Source organism: Microchirus variegatus (assembly GCF_963457635.1).
Source record: "Microchirus variegatus genome assembly, chromosome: 14".
Lineage (NCBI taxonomy): Eukaryota > Metazoa > Chordata > Actinopteri > Pleuronectiformes > Soleidae > Microchirus > Microchirus variegatus.
In genome coordinates, this window is record NC_139815.1 from 3911535 (window position 1) to 3927475 (window position 15941).

Genomic DNA, 15941 nt, shown 5'->3' on the forward strand with positions numbered 1-15941 from the left:
ATTTGACCGGCTGCTGACACCGTAGCGCTCAGGGAAGGGAGGGGGTGAGCAGAGGAGCAGTTCTTTGTTGTAAATTTCAGTCTCTCCTCTAGATGGCACTATACACTACTTACTTCACCTTTAAGTATCAAAAGTCATTTTCTGATATTAAATGTACTTAAGTTTTAGAAGTATTAAAAGTAAACGTACTGACGCTTGTTTTTGTCTCGTTCATCCAGCTGGCGTCGAAAAGAAGAATGTTGAGGAGGAGACCCGTGCTGTTGTTTTCAGCTTTCTTCATTTCACTCATTCTCCTCCACAATGATTTCCGATATCTGTTGTTCACCTTCATCCCTGGAATCATCAAAAACCAAGTTTCTCCAGAATCTGTATCACTTCATCATGAATGAGCCACAGAAATGTGCAGAGCAGAAGCCTTTCCTGGTTCTGATGGTCCATGTGGCGCCACAAAACAGGGCTCATCGTGACATCATCCGCAATACATGGGGAGGTGAAAGTGTGGCACTGGACAAAGTGGTGACGGTGTTCTTCCTGTTGGGGCTGCACACCGGAGAGGGAGGGGAGCAGCTCCGAGAGCAGCTGCTGCAGGAAAGCAACGAGCACCGAGACCTGATCCAGAGCGACTTTGTGGACTGCTACAAGAACCTGACCATCAAGACCATGGTGATGCTGGAGTGGCTCGACGCCTACTGCTCCAACGCCTTCTATGCCATGAAGATCGATTCAGACGTGTTCCTGAATGTTCCCAGACTCATCGCACTGTTGTCAAACGCTCCAAAGTCATACTACATGACCGGTCGTGTAGAGAGAGGAGCTGAAGTTATTAGAAATTCAACATCAAAATGGTTTGTTCCTGAGGAAGTTTACCCTCAATATTTTTACCCAACATATGCTCTTGGTTTGGGCTACATCATGTCTATGGACCTCCCAAAGAAACTGGTGGAGGCAGCCAAACACATCAGAGCTCTATACATTGAAGATGTGTATGTGGGCATGTGCATGGAGCACTTGGGCATCCCCTTCACTGACCCGCCAAACGTGTTGGATTTTAACGTTTTTCCCGTGACCTACAATCGCTGTGCTTTCCATAACCTCATAGCCACAACAGTTGAGGATGGCGTGAACCTTTTATCGCTTTGGCAACACTATCACAGTTCTGACACATTTCACTGTAACAACTTCAACCTAAACAAGTATGTACGAAAATCTAAAATGAGATTATTTGGCCAAAAATACCCAACACCAAGATCCACAAGTATGATTATTAGTGACCAATATTCCCATATTCGATGAATTGAAGTAAAATATGTCAGATTATATTCAAACAAAAGGGTTAATTTCTTTTAAATTTGGTTCACACACGTGTTACCATCTGTATTAGTGAGCACTACACCTTAAAATGTGCAGTTCTGTTACTCAACATGATGTCACAGGAAAGTGTTTATTTACCCCACCTCCAGCATCTTTTCAGATAATTTGTAAGTACATCTAACATGGCCTCATAACTGCGGATAACATGCTGACAAGATGGGTCCCAAGCAGGTTTGTCTGTGGTTTCCCTTGTTTGCCCACATGGACCCAGTGCCACTTAGTAGCCTGTGCCCACCTACTTAGTGGGCACAGGCTTGAAGTGGGCAAACACGGGTGGAACCCCAATGGGACCCATATTGTCAGCCTGAATATAACGTCAGCCCATGACCTCAACCTCTGCCATCACACGAGAGACCATCTGAGATCTTCTACCCAGACAGCTGAAGAAACTGTTGGTTTACGTGGACAACAGGTCAGAAAACATCTCAGGGAAGCTTAGCTGAGTGCTTGTTGGCCTTGCCTGGGTCTCGACCTGACTGCCGTATGCCATAATGACGACCCCAGTCTGCGCAGATGTCAGGTAGAAAGTATTGTGCTGGTTTAAGGTAACTTCATTAATCCCTGTGGGTTCATTGATCCCTTGAGCTCCCAGGAAGCTGCCTGCTGATTAGCTACCGAGTTTTAGATAGATAGATCAACATTTTAGATATTTACAATTATTTTGTCAGATGTTGACGGGGAAAACTTGGGGAACGAGTTCCTGCCTCAATAGGGGTGGGCTTAAAGTGATGATGACAGAGTATACATCCAATATGGCGGCCGCCCTGTCATCCAGATCATGAGTGTGTGTTGTAGGCGTGTCCAATTGCATTGTTGCATTTGCTTGTAATATATAAAGACATTTAAATGTATGATCTGATTTGTTCTGTGGCTCCACGTGTGTCTGGCTGCTGAGCTTGTTGTTTGTTTTTTTTGCACTTATTGTCAGAAGTTCAATGGAGAATGCCAACGCCAAGAGTTTGTGGTCAAGCCCTGGCATCTTTTACTGAACATGTTGCAGTGTGTGGCCCCACCGCTTACATCAGTATTGACCAATGCCGGTCAACCATTAAAAAAACTAAAACATTGCACTGTTTCTTTCAGTTTTTCATATTCCCACCTGTCATAGATAGATAGATAGATAGATAGATAGATAGATAGATAGATAGATAGATAGATAGATTCAGCAAATGTATATTAGTACCTTTGTGTATTGTAAAACAACAATTAAAGCTGACATAGAGTGGTCCTGTTGCACATAATGTTAGTTATGGAGGTCTACTTACATACATTAACTTGTTTTTATGGTCAAAAACCTCCTAGTTGCTGTAAACGAGCCGATAGAAATCTCTCTTTTCTTTCCTGAGCTGCGATATTTCAGACATAAATCTCACAAGGTAATAACGCAGATACACACTAAAAAACAGCAATTATTGGAACTTCCGGTCTAGGTCCGCTTTAAGGTATTTGGGCAAATCGTTACAACGTCCTAAAGGAAAGTGTCTAACTTACCAACAGAAAGAGCCAAGCAGATTTTAGGGTTAGAATTAGGTTAAGGGTTAGGCATTTAGTTGTGATGGTTAAGGTTAGGGTAAAGGGCTAGTATTATGTTAAGTGTGTGCTTGAGTGTGGTGGGAGTAGGAAGGGTTGAAAGTGGCTTTTCAACATCCTTTGGAACTGATGGAGAAAATGTGTGTGTGTGTGTGTGTAGATGGCTTCTCTCTCCAGAAGATGGCAGCGATGCAACATCATGGATGCAACCTGTCTTTAAATCCCATGAAAGAAGAAAAATATCCGAGAGAAAGAAGGCTGTGCAAGAATTGTGTGTGTATTTGAGTGATTGAACAGTATTTGTGACCTCTCTGGGACCCTTTCTGGTACAAACACTGCCCTTGTCAGTACCAGTAGACCTCTTGCAGAACAAAACCAGGCAGAACCTAATTTCTACACTTCAAAAAATGTTTTTCAAGGAAGTAAAACAAGTCTAGTTTCTGCCTAAAAATAAACATGTTTTGCACTAGAAAATGAATCTACCATTGTCAGATATCACAGCTTATAATTTAAGATATGATTGCCAGGAACAAGTGAGTACAATGGTTTGCATGAAATGCCAACTCAACAATTACAATGAACTCATACAGTGTCACGCAATGATACTCCTTGCGGCTGGATTGGTGTGTAAACATGGAAATGAAACGAAAATAAATCACCTGTCTTTATCACTTCTTCTGTGGCGCCTTCAAGCGGTGGTTAGGTCGTGAATGTGGAAATCACATTGGACGAATAAATGCTCCTACAGATAAGAAACAATGGAAACAATGACATTGTAACAGGGGAAAACCAGTAATACAAGTTTTATAAACACCTTTGGTAAATGAATTTCCTTATTCTAAATATAGCTCATAAAAATTAGTATGAGGCTGTTTCCCAAAAAAGATACAAACACATTTTTTTACAATGGAATTAATTACATAGTAAAACTGACTGTATTTTGAGAAGACCTTTCTGGAAGAATTCCTGAATGAAATGGTGCAGGAACTCTGTCTAAACTTAGACAGCAATCATTTATACTGAGGGGGCGGAGTCAGCTGCGGGCTTGCATCACCTCACTGGCATGACTGCTATTTGTGAACAGTTTGTGAAACGTGTGCTTGCTCTGTCTCTCTGTGAGTGGCCAGATCCAAATCAATGAGCTGTGGTGTTTGTGGATTCCCTCGGAGAAGGATCCACGTTACATAAGTCACTAGCACTGGGGGGGTGTTGGGAAGGAAGTACGAAGTAAGTAAAGGAAACATGAATCAAAATAACAAAGACACAACATTTGCAATAGATAGAAACATCAGTATGACGGTTTTATTTGACACTACCACCTGAGGACTCCATGTTCACAAACGTTCAGCAGCGGTTTCTTCCTTAGCCTCAATGCACTTTGAGATTTTCCCTGAATTTTTTCTAAATGGTGAAAGACCTAAATACGTTGCAATCTCGCACTGAGAAGCACTCCAAGTCCAACTTTAGCTGGATTAAGATAATAATTTGGCATTCTTAAAGCTACCATAGAGTGGTCCTATTGCACATACTGTATGCCCAATATTGGTCACTATGTGAGTTATGGAGGTCTACTTACAAACATTAACTTTTTTTATGGTCAAAAACCTCCTAGTTGCTGTAAATGAGCTGATAGAAATCTCTCCTCACTGAAGCTCTCCTCAGTCGCGCTGTTTCAGACTCAAATCTCGCCCCGAGAAGACAGAACTGTGGTGTGATTGGCCAGCCAACGAGAGCTTTCCCAACTGTCTTGTGATTGGCCAGGTACCTGGAATTGACATAATCAGCACACCAGCTCTCAGAAGCGCAGCTCCCCCCTCTGGAACGGTGGATGCACTGCTACTCATTATCAAAACATTGTTTTAACAATGTTTAAAAATAACTTCGTCACGACTCCCCGTCGCAGTCCCGGACTAGTGCCTGGAGCAGGAGGATCCGCAGGTCAGGAGAAATGTTGGTTACATAACGAGAACAGATTTTTTCAGAGATCTCGCTGAGCCTGAGATTACAATAAAACACAGCGTGAACTGTTTGTTTCGAACCTTCAGGGCTTCTTAAACGAGGTAATGGCGCAGATACACACCAAAAAAAACAGAGTTAATTGGTACTTCCGTTCTATGGGAGCTTTAATGTCATGTAAGCACGTTAGTCTGACTAAAATCGAACTAGTCTTAGTCAGACTAACATACCTGGATATTCAGGTTCAGGAAATTTGTACTGTAGTCGGACTCGCCGTTCTGCGCAAGCACCACAATTTCAGTCTCGGTCTTTGACCCAGACGAAGAAGGAGACGCCGTAGGAACAGCGTGTATACTGCATACACTCACTGTTTCATTTTACTGCGACGCAAACTTGTCGAGCCTCTGGACTCTACCACCAGACGGGCAGAGGTTGAGAGGATAGACAGTGTTGATGTATCACAATATCACAAACTGAAGAGTGAAAACAAGACATGCCATTTGCATTCGATCAGAGAGTCGGAAAATCCCCGTCAGCTCCATTTCCTGAAGAGCAGTACAACATCTAGGTGATGTGAAGGCCACGCCCCCTCATGCCACTCATTCACACATTGTTAAATCAAAAAATGTGAATTGGAATACAGCCTAAATGGATCTGGAGTCTTTGTTCCAAGCAAGCTGTGTCGATACTAAAATGTGATGTCAACAGACAGCCGGTGACTCCACGCTGACCTGGGAGCAGCTGGGGATGTGGCCGTGGAAAGGGCCCCGATCTCCGATAAGGGGTTAATGGTGGATGGAAGAATTTTCATATTCAAAATGAATTAAGGTTGAGTGCATTCAACAGATCTACCACCTCCAAACAGAGGGAGTTCCTTTCAGTCTTGTATAAAGTACCATAAAGGAATACTTTTAAGTACCTTAAAAGTACAAGTATGTTACCAGAAAATGACTTTGGTAGAAGTTGAAGTCACTTTTTATAATGTTAATCAAGTAAAAGACTTAAAGTACATGACATTTACTGTTCGGTATCATGGATCGGTACCACAGGTGCACCCATGGTAAATTGCCGTGGGAATAATAATCCTTTCCTTCTATGGACATCCTGGGGTTGTGTGTTCACATATTCAGGCTTTAAAATGTTTTTTTTCCCCGTCTTCTAATGTGTTGTTGAGTCAAAGATCAGATTGTCTATAGGTTGTGCTGAAAATAAAGAAGGGTATACAATTCTTATAGACTAGAAAAGCTCTATAGGAAATGCAGTGGAGTAAAAGTTGCTAGAAATGTAAATAACACAGTGAAATACAGGTACAGGAACATTGTACTTAAGTATAGTAATCAAGTATTTGTACTTTGTTACATTACAACACTGCAAACAGCCATTGTTTGACTCCACTTCCCTGTAGATCAGAGCGCTGATAGTGAGATTAGGAAGTGACCAGGTGTACAGCTGTCTCTCTCTCTGTGTGTGTGTGTGTGTGTGTGTGTGTGTTTCTAAAAACAGAACGTAAAACATTTATATCCTGCAGGGCCACAGTGGGCGGGGCCACAGTGACATTGCCTCATGCTGCTTTGCGGTCAAAGTCCACAGGATGTGATGATTTGATCCTGCACAGGCGTAGCAACAATTATCATTGATTATAAGTTTCATGTTCCCACTGAATATCTCTCACCTCAGTCTACGTAGCATCAGTTAGCATCAGGGCTTCCATGATTATTTGATTCATCTATTATTAATCCAATACCAACTATTCTGATGATCGATTAGGAATCATTTTGGTTTGTGGACAAAACAGGACATTCAAAAACATCATTTCATCCCAGTTTGATGAGTTTGTTGGTGTAAAAATCAACATATCTCTACTTCACTTTATTTATATTTCTAGCAACTTTTACTTTTACTCGACTGCATTTTCTCTAACTATCTTTGTTACTTGTCATTACCAAATAAAATCAGAAAAAGAAGAGTTATTATGAGACGTATTATGGTCTCAAGGACACATATAGATTAGACAGGAATTGAAACCACAACTTTCCAGTTGAAAGACAACTCACCCTACCACTGAGCCACCACGTCTCAATCCTGACAGCTCACTTTTTTAATACATTTTATATCAGAAAATTATTTTTGATTCTCAAGAACAGTAAATGTCATAAACTGTGGATTATACATTTAAACAATAATATCATCACTAGTTCCTTCATAACATGAAGGAAAAGTCTATTCTTTTATACATATACTTGCTTTACATAGGACACATAATGAGAAGGACCTTGTTACAATCTGCAGTTTCACCATTAGAGGTCACTAATGCACACTTTTTAATGTTTTTTTGTGGTACTTTTTTGTCCCTTTTGGGGCATCTGTCTGGAAAAGGTCATTGTATGTCGCCTTTGGGTCATCGGTCTCTATAGGGTAATTTTTACTTGTGTTTGTCGACATCTTATGTCTCTTTGTGGTCATTTGTATCTCATTTTTTGTGTCAATATTTGTATTGTTTCAGACCAGAAACCACATCACAAAAGAAATATTAATGACTGACAAATCTTCAGCTGTCTAATTTGTTATGGTTCAGTTATGGAACTGAACGTTTAGTGAGTTTTCCACGTGGGAGACGTCACTGGAGCAGCGTTGACAGCTTGGGGACATGTGTCGCTAAATCTTTTTAGCGACTTTTTTTTTGTCAAAAGCGAGTAGCGACAAATCTTGCGTCTGTATCTGGTTTTATTGGAGACTTTAGCGGTGTCTTGTGAAAAGCACGTACCCCTGTGCAGTTACTGTGCTCTAAAGCACTCACAGGCGCTCAGTCTCACAGAAACCTCCGCAGCACATTGTATTACACACTCGCATCAGGCAAATTGCCATTTATGCAAATTAGGCGATGGCGTCTTCTAGCGACTTTAAGGACAGCCAATAGTTACTGTCCTTACCGAGTTGGCAACACCGCATCGGGGGTGGCTTGTTCACATATTTCACACTAAAGGAAATAAGTAAAGGTTTAAGGACTTTCCCACACGATGCGTGCGTGCGTGCGTGCGCGTGTGTGTGTGTATATACACATACCAGGTGCGATGGAGCGCACGGTCACACGCTCACCTGTCCGGACTCAACATGCCGTGGGTCAGACTGCAGATGGTAACAGAGGGACTGCTTTCACTTTGAACCTTCAAATCTATTGATTTACTAGTGATTTATTAGTGTTTAACGGTGTGTCTGTCTCCAGGTCTCGTGCCTCGGCTCTTTGCTGCTCCTCACTCACCGCGCCTCCTCTGCAGCTCACACTTGCCGCAGGTGCGTCAGCAGGAGACAATGGGACAGGCTCAGTCTCCATAACAACAACAACAACAACGCCCCGCCACAGCAGCAGCAGCAGCAGCAGCGGCTCGGCGAGGAAAACAAGCGCACCTGCGCCCAAGCTGGAGGGGACGTAAGCGAGCGCTCTCTGGCCCCGTGGAGGTACAAGTAAGTGGGCCGTGATGAGTTCAGGTGTCATCGGAGTCAAAAACACTCTGTGACAACGAATACTGTCAGAATTATATGGAATCATTACATTTATTGACACAGCGAAAGAAATCATGCATTATGTCCGTGATCAAGACTGTAGTTGTAAACTCCAATGTTTGTTATTTTATCAATGCCACTGAATTAATGAATTGATGATAAATTCACTGTTACGACAAAGTGAAGTTACTGTGAAATCAATGACATCACTGTGAAATCATTGACGTCACTGTGAAATCATTGACATCATCACTGTGAAATCATTGACATCAATGTGAAATCATTGAAGTCACTGTGAAATCATTGACATCATCACTGTGAAATCATTGACATCATCACTGTGAAATCATTGACATCATCACTGTAAAATCATTGACATCATCACTGTGAAATCATTGACGTCACTGAAATCACTGACATCATCACTGTGAAATCATTGACATCAATGTGAAATCATTGAAGTCACTGTGAAATCATTGACATCATCACTGTGAAATCATTGACATCATCACTGTGAAATCATTGACATCATCACGGTGAAATCACTGTTACGGCAAAGTGAAGTCACTGTGAAATCAATGACATCACTGTGAAATCAATGACATCACTGTGAAATCATTGACGTCACTGTGAAATCATTGACATCACTGTGAAACCATTGACATCATCACTGTGAAATCATTGACATTGTAAAATCGTTGACATCATCACTGTGACGTCAAAGTGAAGTCACTGTGAAATCATTGACAACATCACTGTAAAATCATTGACATCATCACTGTGAAATCATTGACATTGTAAAATCATTGACATCATCGCTGTGACGTCAAAGTGAAGTAAATGTGAAATCATTGAAGTCACTGTGAAATCATTGACATCATCACTGTGAAATCATTGAAGTCCCTGTGAAATCATTGACATCATCACTGTGAAATCATTGACATCATCACTGTGAAATCATTGAAGTCCCTGTGAAATCATTGACATCATCACTGTGAAATCATTGACGTCATCACTGTGAAATCATTGACATCATCACTGTGAAATCATTGACGTCATCACTGTGAAATCATCGACGTCACTGTGAAATCTGTGTGAACTCACTGTGACATTGACATCTCTTGCGTGTCTCCTGCAGAGTGGACAGAGACGTGGACAGGATCCCCGCTAACATCAGATTTGCAGAGTGTCTGTGTCAAGGCTGCGTGGTGAACAATCGTGAGGATCTGAGCTACAACTCTGTGCCTGTGACGGTGCAGGTGACTGTGCTGAGGAAGAAACAGTGTCCTGTCAAAAAGCACAAGTATCTGCTCACCATAGACTCCATCAAAGTCCCCGTGGCCTGCGTGTGTGTCGTCCCCAAAACCACTCATTAACAAAATAATCCATTGTGTTGACTGGGGGGGGTTTATTTAATTTTTTTTTTTTTTTATTTTGCTCATATTTTTCCTCAGATTGAGCTCCTGAGACCCCTGGCTCACAAGCATTATGATGGTTATTTATTATTATTATTATTATTATTAGTTATGTTGTGTTTGTGTGTCTTTATATATTTGTTTTACCTAACTGTATCCAACCTCTGCACCATGATGCACATTTTCTTGTAGACTGTTAAATTTGATTCAGAGATGGTTGTTCATCATGGTCCTAAGTAATATGCTAATTCCTCAATCACAGGGAATGCGGCACATACTGCAGGGCCAGTTAGTGAGGCCACGCCCCCTACAGGCACTGTTGCATTCCTCCATCACATGCACCATGATTTCTAGAATTCTAGTAGAAAACTAAAGCTACTTTTTTTCTGAGCCCACGACACAGATTCAGACTATTGAAGCCACACAGTTGAGGTGTATATTTCGCCAAAAATGTTGTGGTAATCTGGCAGTTATTCAACCATTTAGGTATTACGGCACTGAGAAGCTAAAAGTGTCATTTCAATTGATGACATTGTCGATGATTTACCATCATCTGAACTGTTTTTGTGTTTTTTATTACAAGTATTTAGTCGGTTGCAGTATGCACTTCACCCCGAAATGCAGCTAAATCCACACACTGGTCCTTTAAAGCTTTATATATAGGCCTATGTCTATTTTTTTTATTATTTAAATGTTTATTTGTCATTGTTGATTGCAGACACAAACAGCACTGACGTGAGCTCGAGTAAGTGACATGTTACACCCATGTCCAGTAGGTGGCAGCATGCACCTGTGCAAAGTACTGCCGGGAATCTGTAGATAATCCTGCCCCTCGCTCCTTGCAACCACTAATAAAACTTTATATTAACGTTGGTTTTACTCTTTTCTTTGTCCCATTTGTACCAAATCACTCACTAAAAAGTTTTGGGGATTTTTCCAAAAGCTCCTTCCATTTTCTAAATCTGAGAAACTAATCTATATATTAAGAAATATCTGCTGTGTCATCAGCAGGTTAATTTAAAACAGGAAACCCATAGGTCCTTGAAAGTATTTTCATTTGAAACAAACATTTCAAGGCCTTTGGAAAGTTTTCATCCCAAATAGACATGGGTCATTGAATGTGTTTATTTTGAATTTTGTGCAAGAATGAAATTCAGTTGATATTTAGGGGAAACGTCTCCCTTGTTGGTCAACTAACTGTGAAACAACACACTGAATAATGACAGAGCCTGACACTAGAAAACAATGAGAGGCTCAACATTCAATGACAAGCACACTATAGTATATCCCCCTTCCTGGATATCATGTTAAAAATTCAAATAAACGAATGAATGAATGAATTAATTAATTAATAAAGCAAGCTCAGGTAAAAAACCGGTTAAAGAAGACTTTGCTCAGGTCTGCAGGAAGTCTGTTCCATAGACAGGGACTGTGATCGTGAACGGATCACATTTCATAATGAGGAAAAATCTTCAGGAATAATAAACCTGAGGACCTGAGGGTTCCTGAGAGTTCATACCTTAAGAGCAAATCTGAGGCTGAGACCATTAAAAGCTTAAAAAACTGATAAATGGTAATGATCATGTCAAAATTAGTGTAAATATGTGCTCACTTTCACATGTGCAGCTGAGTTCAGGAGTAGCTGTATCTGAACACTTGAGTAAGTGCGTGTGCAAGTAATACAAGTAATTCAAGTAGCAGAAGCAGATCAATTTCCAAATTTTGCCTCTTACTTCACTCAAACGTGAGAGTCTGGAAAGTCAAAGGGCAAAAGCAGCCGGTGTCCAGTGCACATCTGGACTCCTCCAGGTCATTGTGGACTTGTTTGTTGCCTCCAGGTTCCTCTGCTCTCTGTATTCTGATGCTAATGAAGCCTGGACAGAGCAGTCAATGGGGCCATTTCCTCCTGACCGTTCACTCTGACATTAATGAACTCTGAATACAGTGGGTGGACACGTGCTTTGTGCTCGTTTCGTCAGGTCAGCAGGCAACAGGAGCTTTGTTGATAGAAGAGGTTTGTTAAGAAAAAAAAGGCCTGGTAAACTATGGTCAAAAACCTCAGGAGACATTTCTTTTTACTTTCTATGTGATGTCAGGCAGTCTTGTATAAAGCACCTTAAAGGGATACTTCAGTAAAAGTACCATGTTACCAGAAAATGACTTTCGTGTTCGGTGCAGTGACTTTTTTTTTTTTATAATATTACTTCAGTAAAAGTCTGAAAGTACATGACATTTACTGTACTTAAGTGAAGTACTACCACCACCGTGACTCAATGGTAGACCAAGTCTAGTCTTTCAACAGGAAGGCAGTGGGTTCAATTCCGAGCACTCACTACTCTGTATGTGTTCTTGAGCAAAACACTTAACCCCATGTTGCAGCGTGTGAATGGGTGAAAACTGGGTAAAAATAATGGGTAGCAGTTCATCAAGACTAGTAAAGCTCTGTATAAACACAGACCATAATACCAACTCTTCTTCTACGGATTTGATTTAGTAGTAACGAGTTACAAAGATAGGTAGAGGCAATGTCGTGGAGTAAAAGTTGTTATAAATACAAATAAAGAAGTTAAGTACTGATACATGAATTTTGTACTTAGGTATTTGTACTTTGTTACATTACAACACTGATGACATGGGACTGATTTTATGCTCTGTCGACCGAAAATAAGTGAATATTCTAATGGATTGATGGTTAATGGATGATGGGAAGACGTGGAATAGCGCTTGCCATGCTAACAGCTAGCCACATGCTTATGCTTAGACAAAGTCTTTTCTGGACGAGCATGATATCCGAGGTTTTTCTGTACGATACAATAAAACGCAAATTCTCCTGAACTTGTTTTCGTAAGTACAGGAAAAAAGGAAAATAATAAAGAACCCTGGATGAAAGTCCAAACTTTTTAGATGTTGTTGTTGTTTATCGGACACAATAATAGAGGTGAAAGAAGTTTGTCTTACAGCACAAACAGACTGGATGTAGCATGCCTTCCAATTTATAAAACCCTGCAGAGAGTTGTTTGTGAAGCCACTTGGGCTGCCATTGTCCTCTTAGAACTGGTCTCCTCTGAAAAGCTGCAGAAAGCCTGTAATCAGATTAAAGGTTGCTGTTGAGGGGAGTTTTTTTTTTTTTTTTTTTTTTTTGAGGAACAGTGAAGGAGTCGTGGAAGTTCTCTAATCAGTACCTGCCATTGAAGTGCAGAAGAGAGTCTAAATAACGCAGCAGGAGGGGAGGCGGGAGCCAAGCTGGATGGACAAATTGGTCTGTTGTTGGACGGGGATAATGGGACTGTGAGGGAGGAGACTATAATCAGTGTGTATAAAGTGGGAGAGAATAGGTGCAATGGGGAGAAGAGGAGACTGAAAAACTCCAAAGGCACTGGCCTTGTCCCATCCTGCCCTGCCAATTATATCACCTTTGTGAGCTGATTGGAACAGGCTGTAGAATCCATCTGGGCTCATACAAGAACGTAACAACCTACATTTTCTCACTGTCCTCACTAAACACGGACACTGAGCCACCGAATAAAAGATATCAGGAGCTCTTGTGGTCGAAAGTAAAACTCATCAGTTCTTCTGGAGGAACGTGATACTCGCATGCCACGTGAGACGCGGCATTCAGTCGGTCACTGGTGACATTTACATATCAGTAGTGCAGTTCCCTTTCAGTATGAGGCTGTTTGTGTCTGTGGGGGATTTATTTGTGTATTTTTTTGGGGTGTGCTTGAATAGTCACTGTTACTACAATTATTTGTGTAGCTTTTACAGACACGGAAATAATGATGTAATATTAATAGAAGTGATTCAGTTGGCAATGTGTGAGATGGGGGAAAAGTGGCTCGATATATGTTGCATTTCTACCGGTATCCGCAGACACCTCCACCTTTCCTAACTGACTTTCAATGTTTTAATCCTGAGAAAGCACAGACTAGTTGAACTCACAGAAACTCACGTGACTTAAAGGTGCATTATGAAATAAATCTGAAGCAACTGGCCATAAAATCCTCCTAATATGTGACAGAGACTCAGGAATAATGTTCATATAACAAACTGAACTCACCAACAACAACAGTACAGCCATAATATTTGCATTAAAAAATATATTTCACAGACTGCAAATCATGTTTTGAAATCATGTTTTGGCATGTGGCGCCACCTACCGCCGTCTACCAATCATTGCAGTCAGTAGAGTCTCAGCTGCCGAGCAACCACGAGTTGCCAGTTACGTCAGAAAACGAAACCTAAAAGACCTTGGTATTTTGAATTTGAATGTAGTAACCGTTTTTGGCCACATTCTTACATATGGCACCTTTAACATTTTTTTTTTAAATATATATTTTTTTAAACGAGGCTTATGAAGCTTTTTTTGCCTGTTGGTTTTATCTGCTTCGGTTTGGATCAGTATCTGTGGAAAACACGCTAATTTCTTTATTTTTTGGCCAGCCATGTGCCATTTCCAGTGCAATGCCACAACATGCATTCATCAACTGGCTGTTAGCACAGCAGTTAGCATGTCCATTAGCATTTGGAATTTGAAAAAAAAAACTGCATCACAGTATCACTTAATTCATCTGCTGGATCATAAATGATTGACTTAATCAGAGACCAAGGTGCAAAGCTGCAAAACTGTGACCACCGTAAAACATTATCGCCAAGAACTATAGAGTTCTTGCTTTGTTTTTTCCCCCACCTGAACCATTTTTTTATTGAGTTATTGTGAATTTAAACATCCAGTCATGTCAGTTTTCTGTCATATAAGATGTTAAGTCTAATTATTGATCAATACATATTATGTATTATGATGAGCAGTAACCCTATAGTGTCACCTCTTTGGTCCAGAGCTTGTAACGCTGATGTCACATCACGAGACATCCCGGTGAGCACTGAGCTCCACCAGCCTCTCCATAGGATACTCTCTGTCATTGTGATCACTCATCAAACACACATTGGCAGAACACCAGGGACCACTAAAGGCCGATCACTTCTTCTTTATTCATCTGACAAGAGTCCATTTGTTGGGGTCAAAGGGGAGTCTCAGGGGAGAAGACCTCTCAGCCAGCAGTGCTGAGGAGGAGCACCAAAGAAATCACTATTCATAGCAGAGGAGAGCTTTGATTCAGGCACAAAGGCCACTGGTTCCCTGCCTGGACTCAAAGAAGGAAACAATTAGCTGCTTAAAACATATGAGAAGGAATGGTTCAGCTAATTCAGTGCTCACCTGCTGCCTAATTAGTGCATAAAAGGGATTTGATCGCTATCATTGCTATGATTATTGGAGTTCTTTGATTGGTTTTGGAGACTGGAAACTACTTATTTTATATTTTATGTGTGATTCCGATATCACCACATATATACCAATATTAATATCTATCCTTTATTAATAGTCCTTTATGTTTTTTAAGACAATGAATTTGTGCCAATGCATTTACTACCTAGCAATAACCAGTCATTTCTACTACAGTCTGGTGTTGGTGAACGGGTTTACTGATGGCATTTTACTTTTTCTTTTTCCAATACCAGATCCAATTGTTGAAGGAAGAATTGCACCGATACTGAGGATCGTATTGCCTCATCTCTATGGAGCAATCAAAGAAGGTAAAATAATGTGGACACGGTTGTAAGGGTGATGTTTGACTGCCATGTTATTGCAACAATTTCTCACTAAAAAAGACTTGGTCTCTGGAAAGTGGATTCAATAGATGTGGTTGGTTAGAGGTAAGAATGGCGCTTTTCTATTATACAGTTCTCACACTAATAATAATCCCTGGTGATTTTTTTGGTACCTGCTCTGGCGAGGTTCTGGCGACAAGACTGCCGGCCACTGATTGGTCAGAGTGCAACGTCTGACCGACACAAGAATAAAAGAAACGGCAAAATGGGAGCCTCAAAACAACTCTCAAATGACCTGAAAACAATGATTGTTCAACATCATGGTTTAGGGGAAGGATACAGAAAGCTATCTCAGAGATTTAAGCTCTCAGTTTCAACTGTGAGGAACATTGTGAGGAATTGGAAGATCACAGGTACAGTTCTAGTTAAGGCTTGAAGTGGCAAACCAAGGAAAATCTCAGATAAGCAGAAGAGAAGGATGGTGAGAACAGTCACAGTCAACCCACAGACCAGCTCCAAAGATCTACAACATCGTTTTGCTGCAGATGGTGTCACTGTGCA

At 40.9% G+C, this 15941-nt stretch overlaps 1 protein-coding gene across 1 annotated transcript; it reads left to right on the top strand.

Annotated features, from left to right (window-relative positions):
* Window positions 1–381: 381 nt before the first annotated feature.
* On the top strand, window positions 382–9734 carry LOC310936863 (beta-1,3-galactosyltransferase 2-like; the record flags this gene model as incomplete). The annotated part of the gene is made up of 3 exons (XM_083901018.1): window positions 382–1119; window positions 8081–8148; window positions 9497–9734. 3 exons carry the CDS (start codon window positions 382–384, stop codon window positions 9732–9734), a joined length of 1044 nt encoding a protein of 347 aa, XP_083757144.1.
* Between the last annotated feature and the right edge of the window lie 6207 nt (window positions 9735–15941).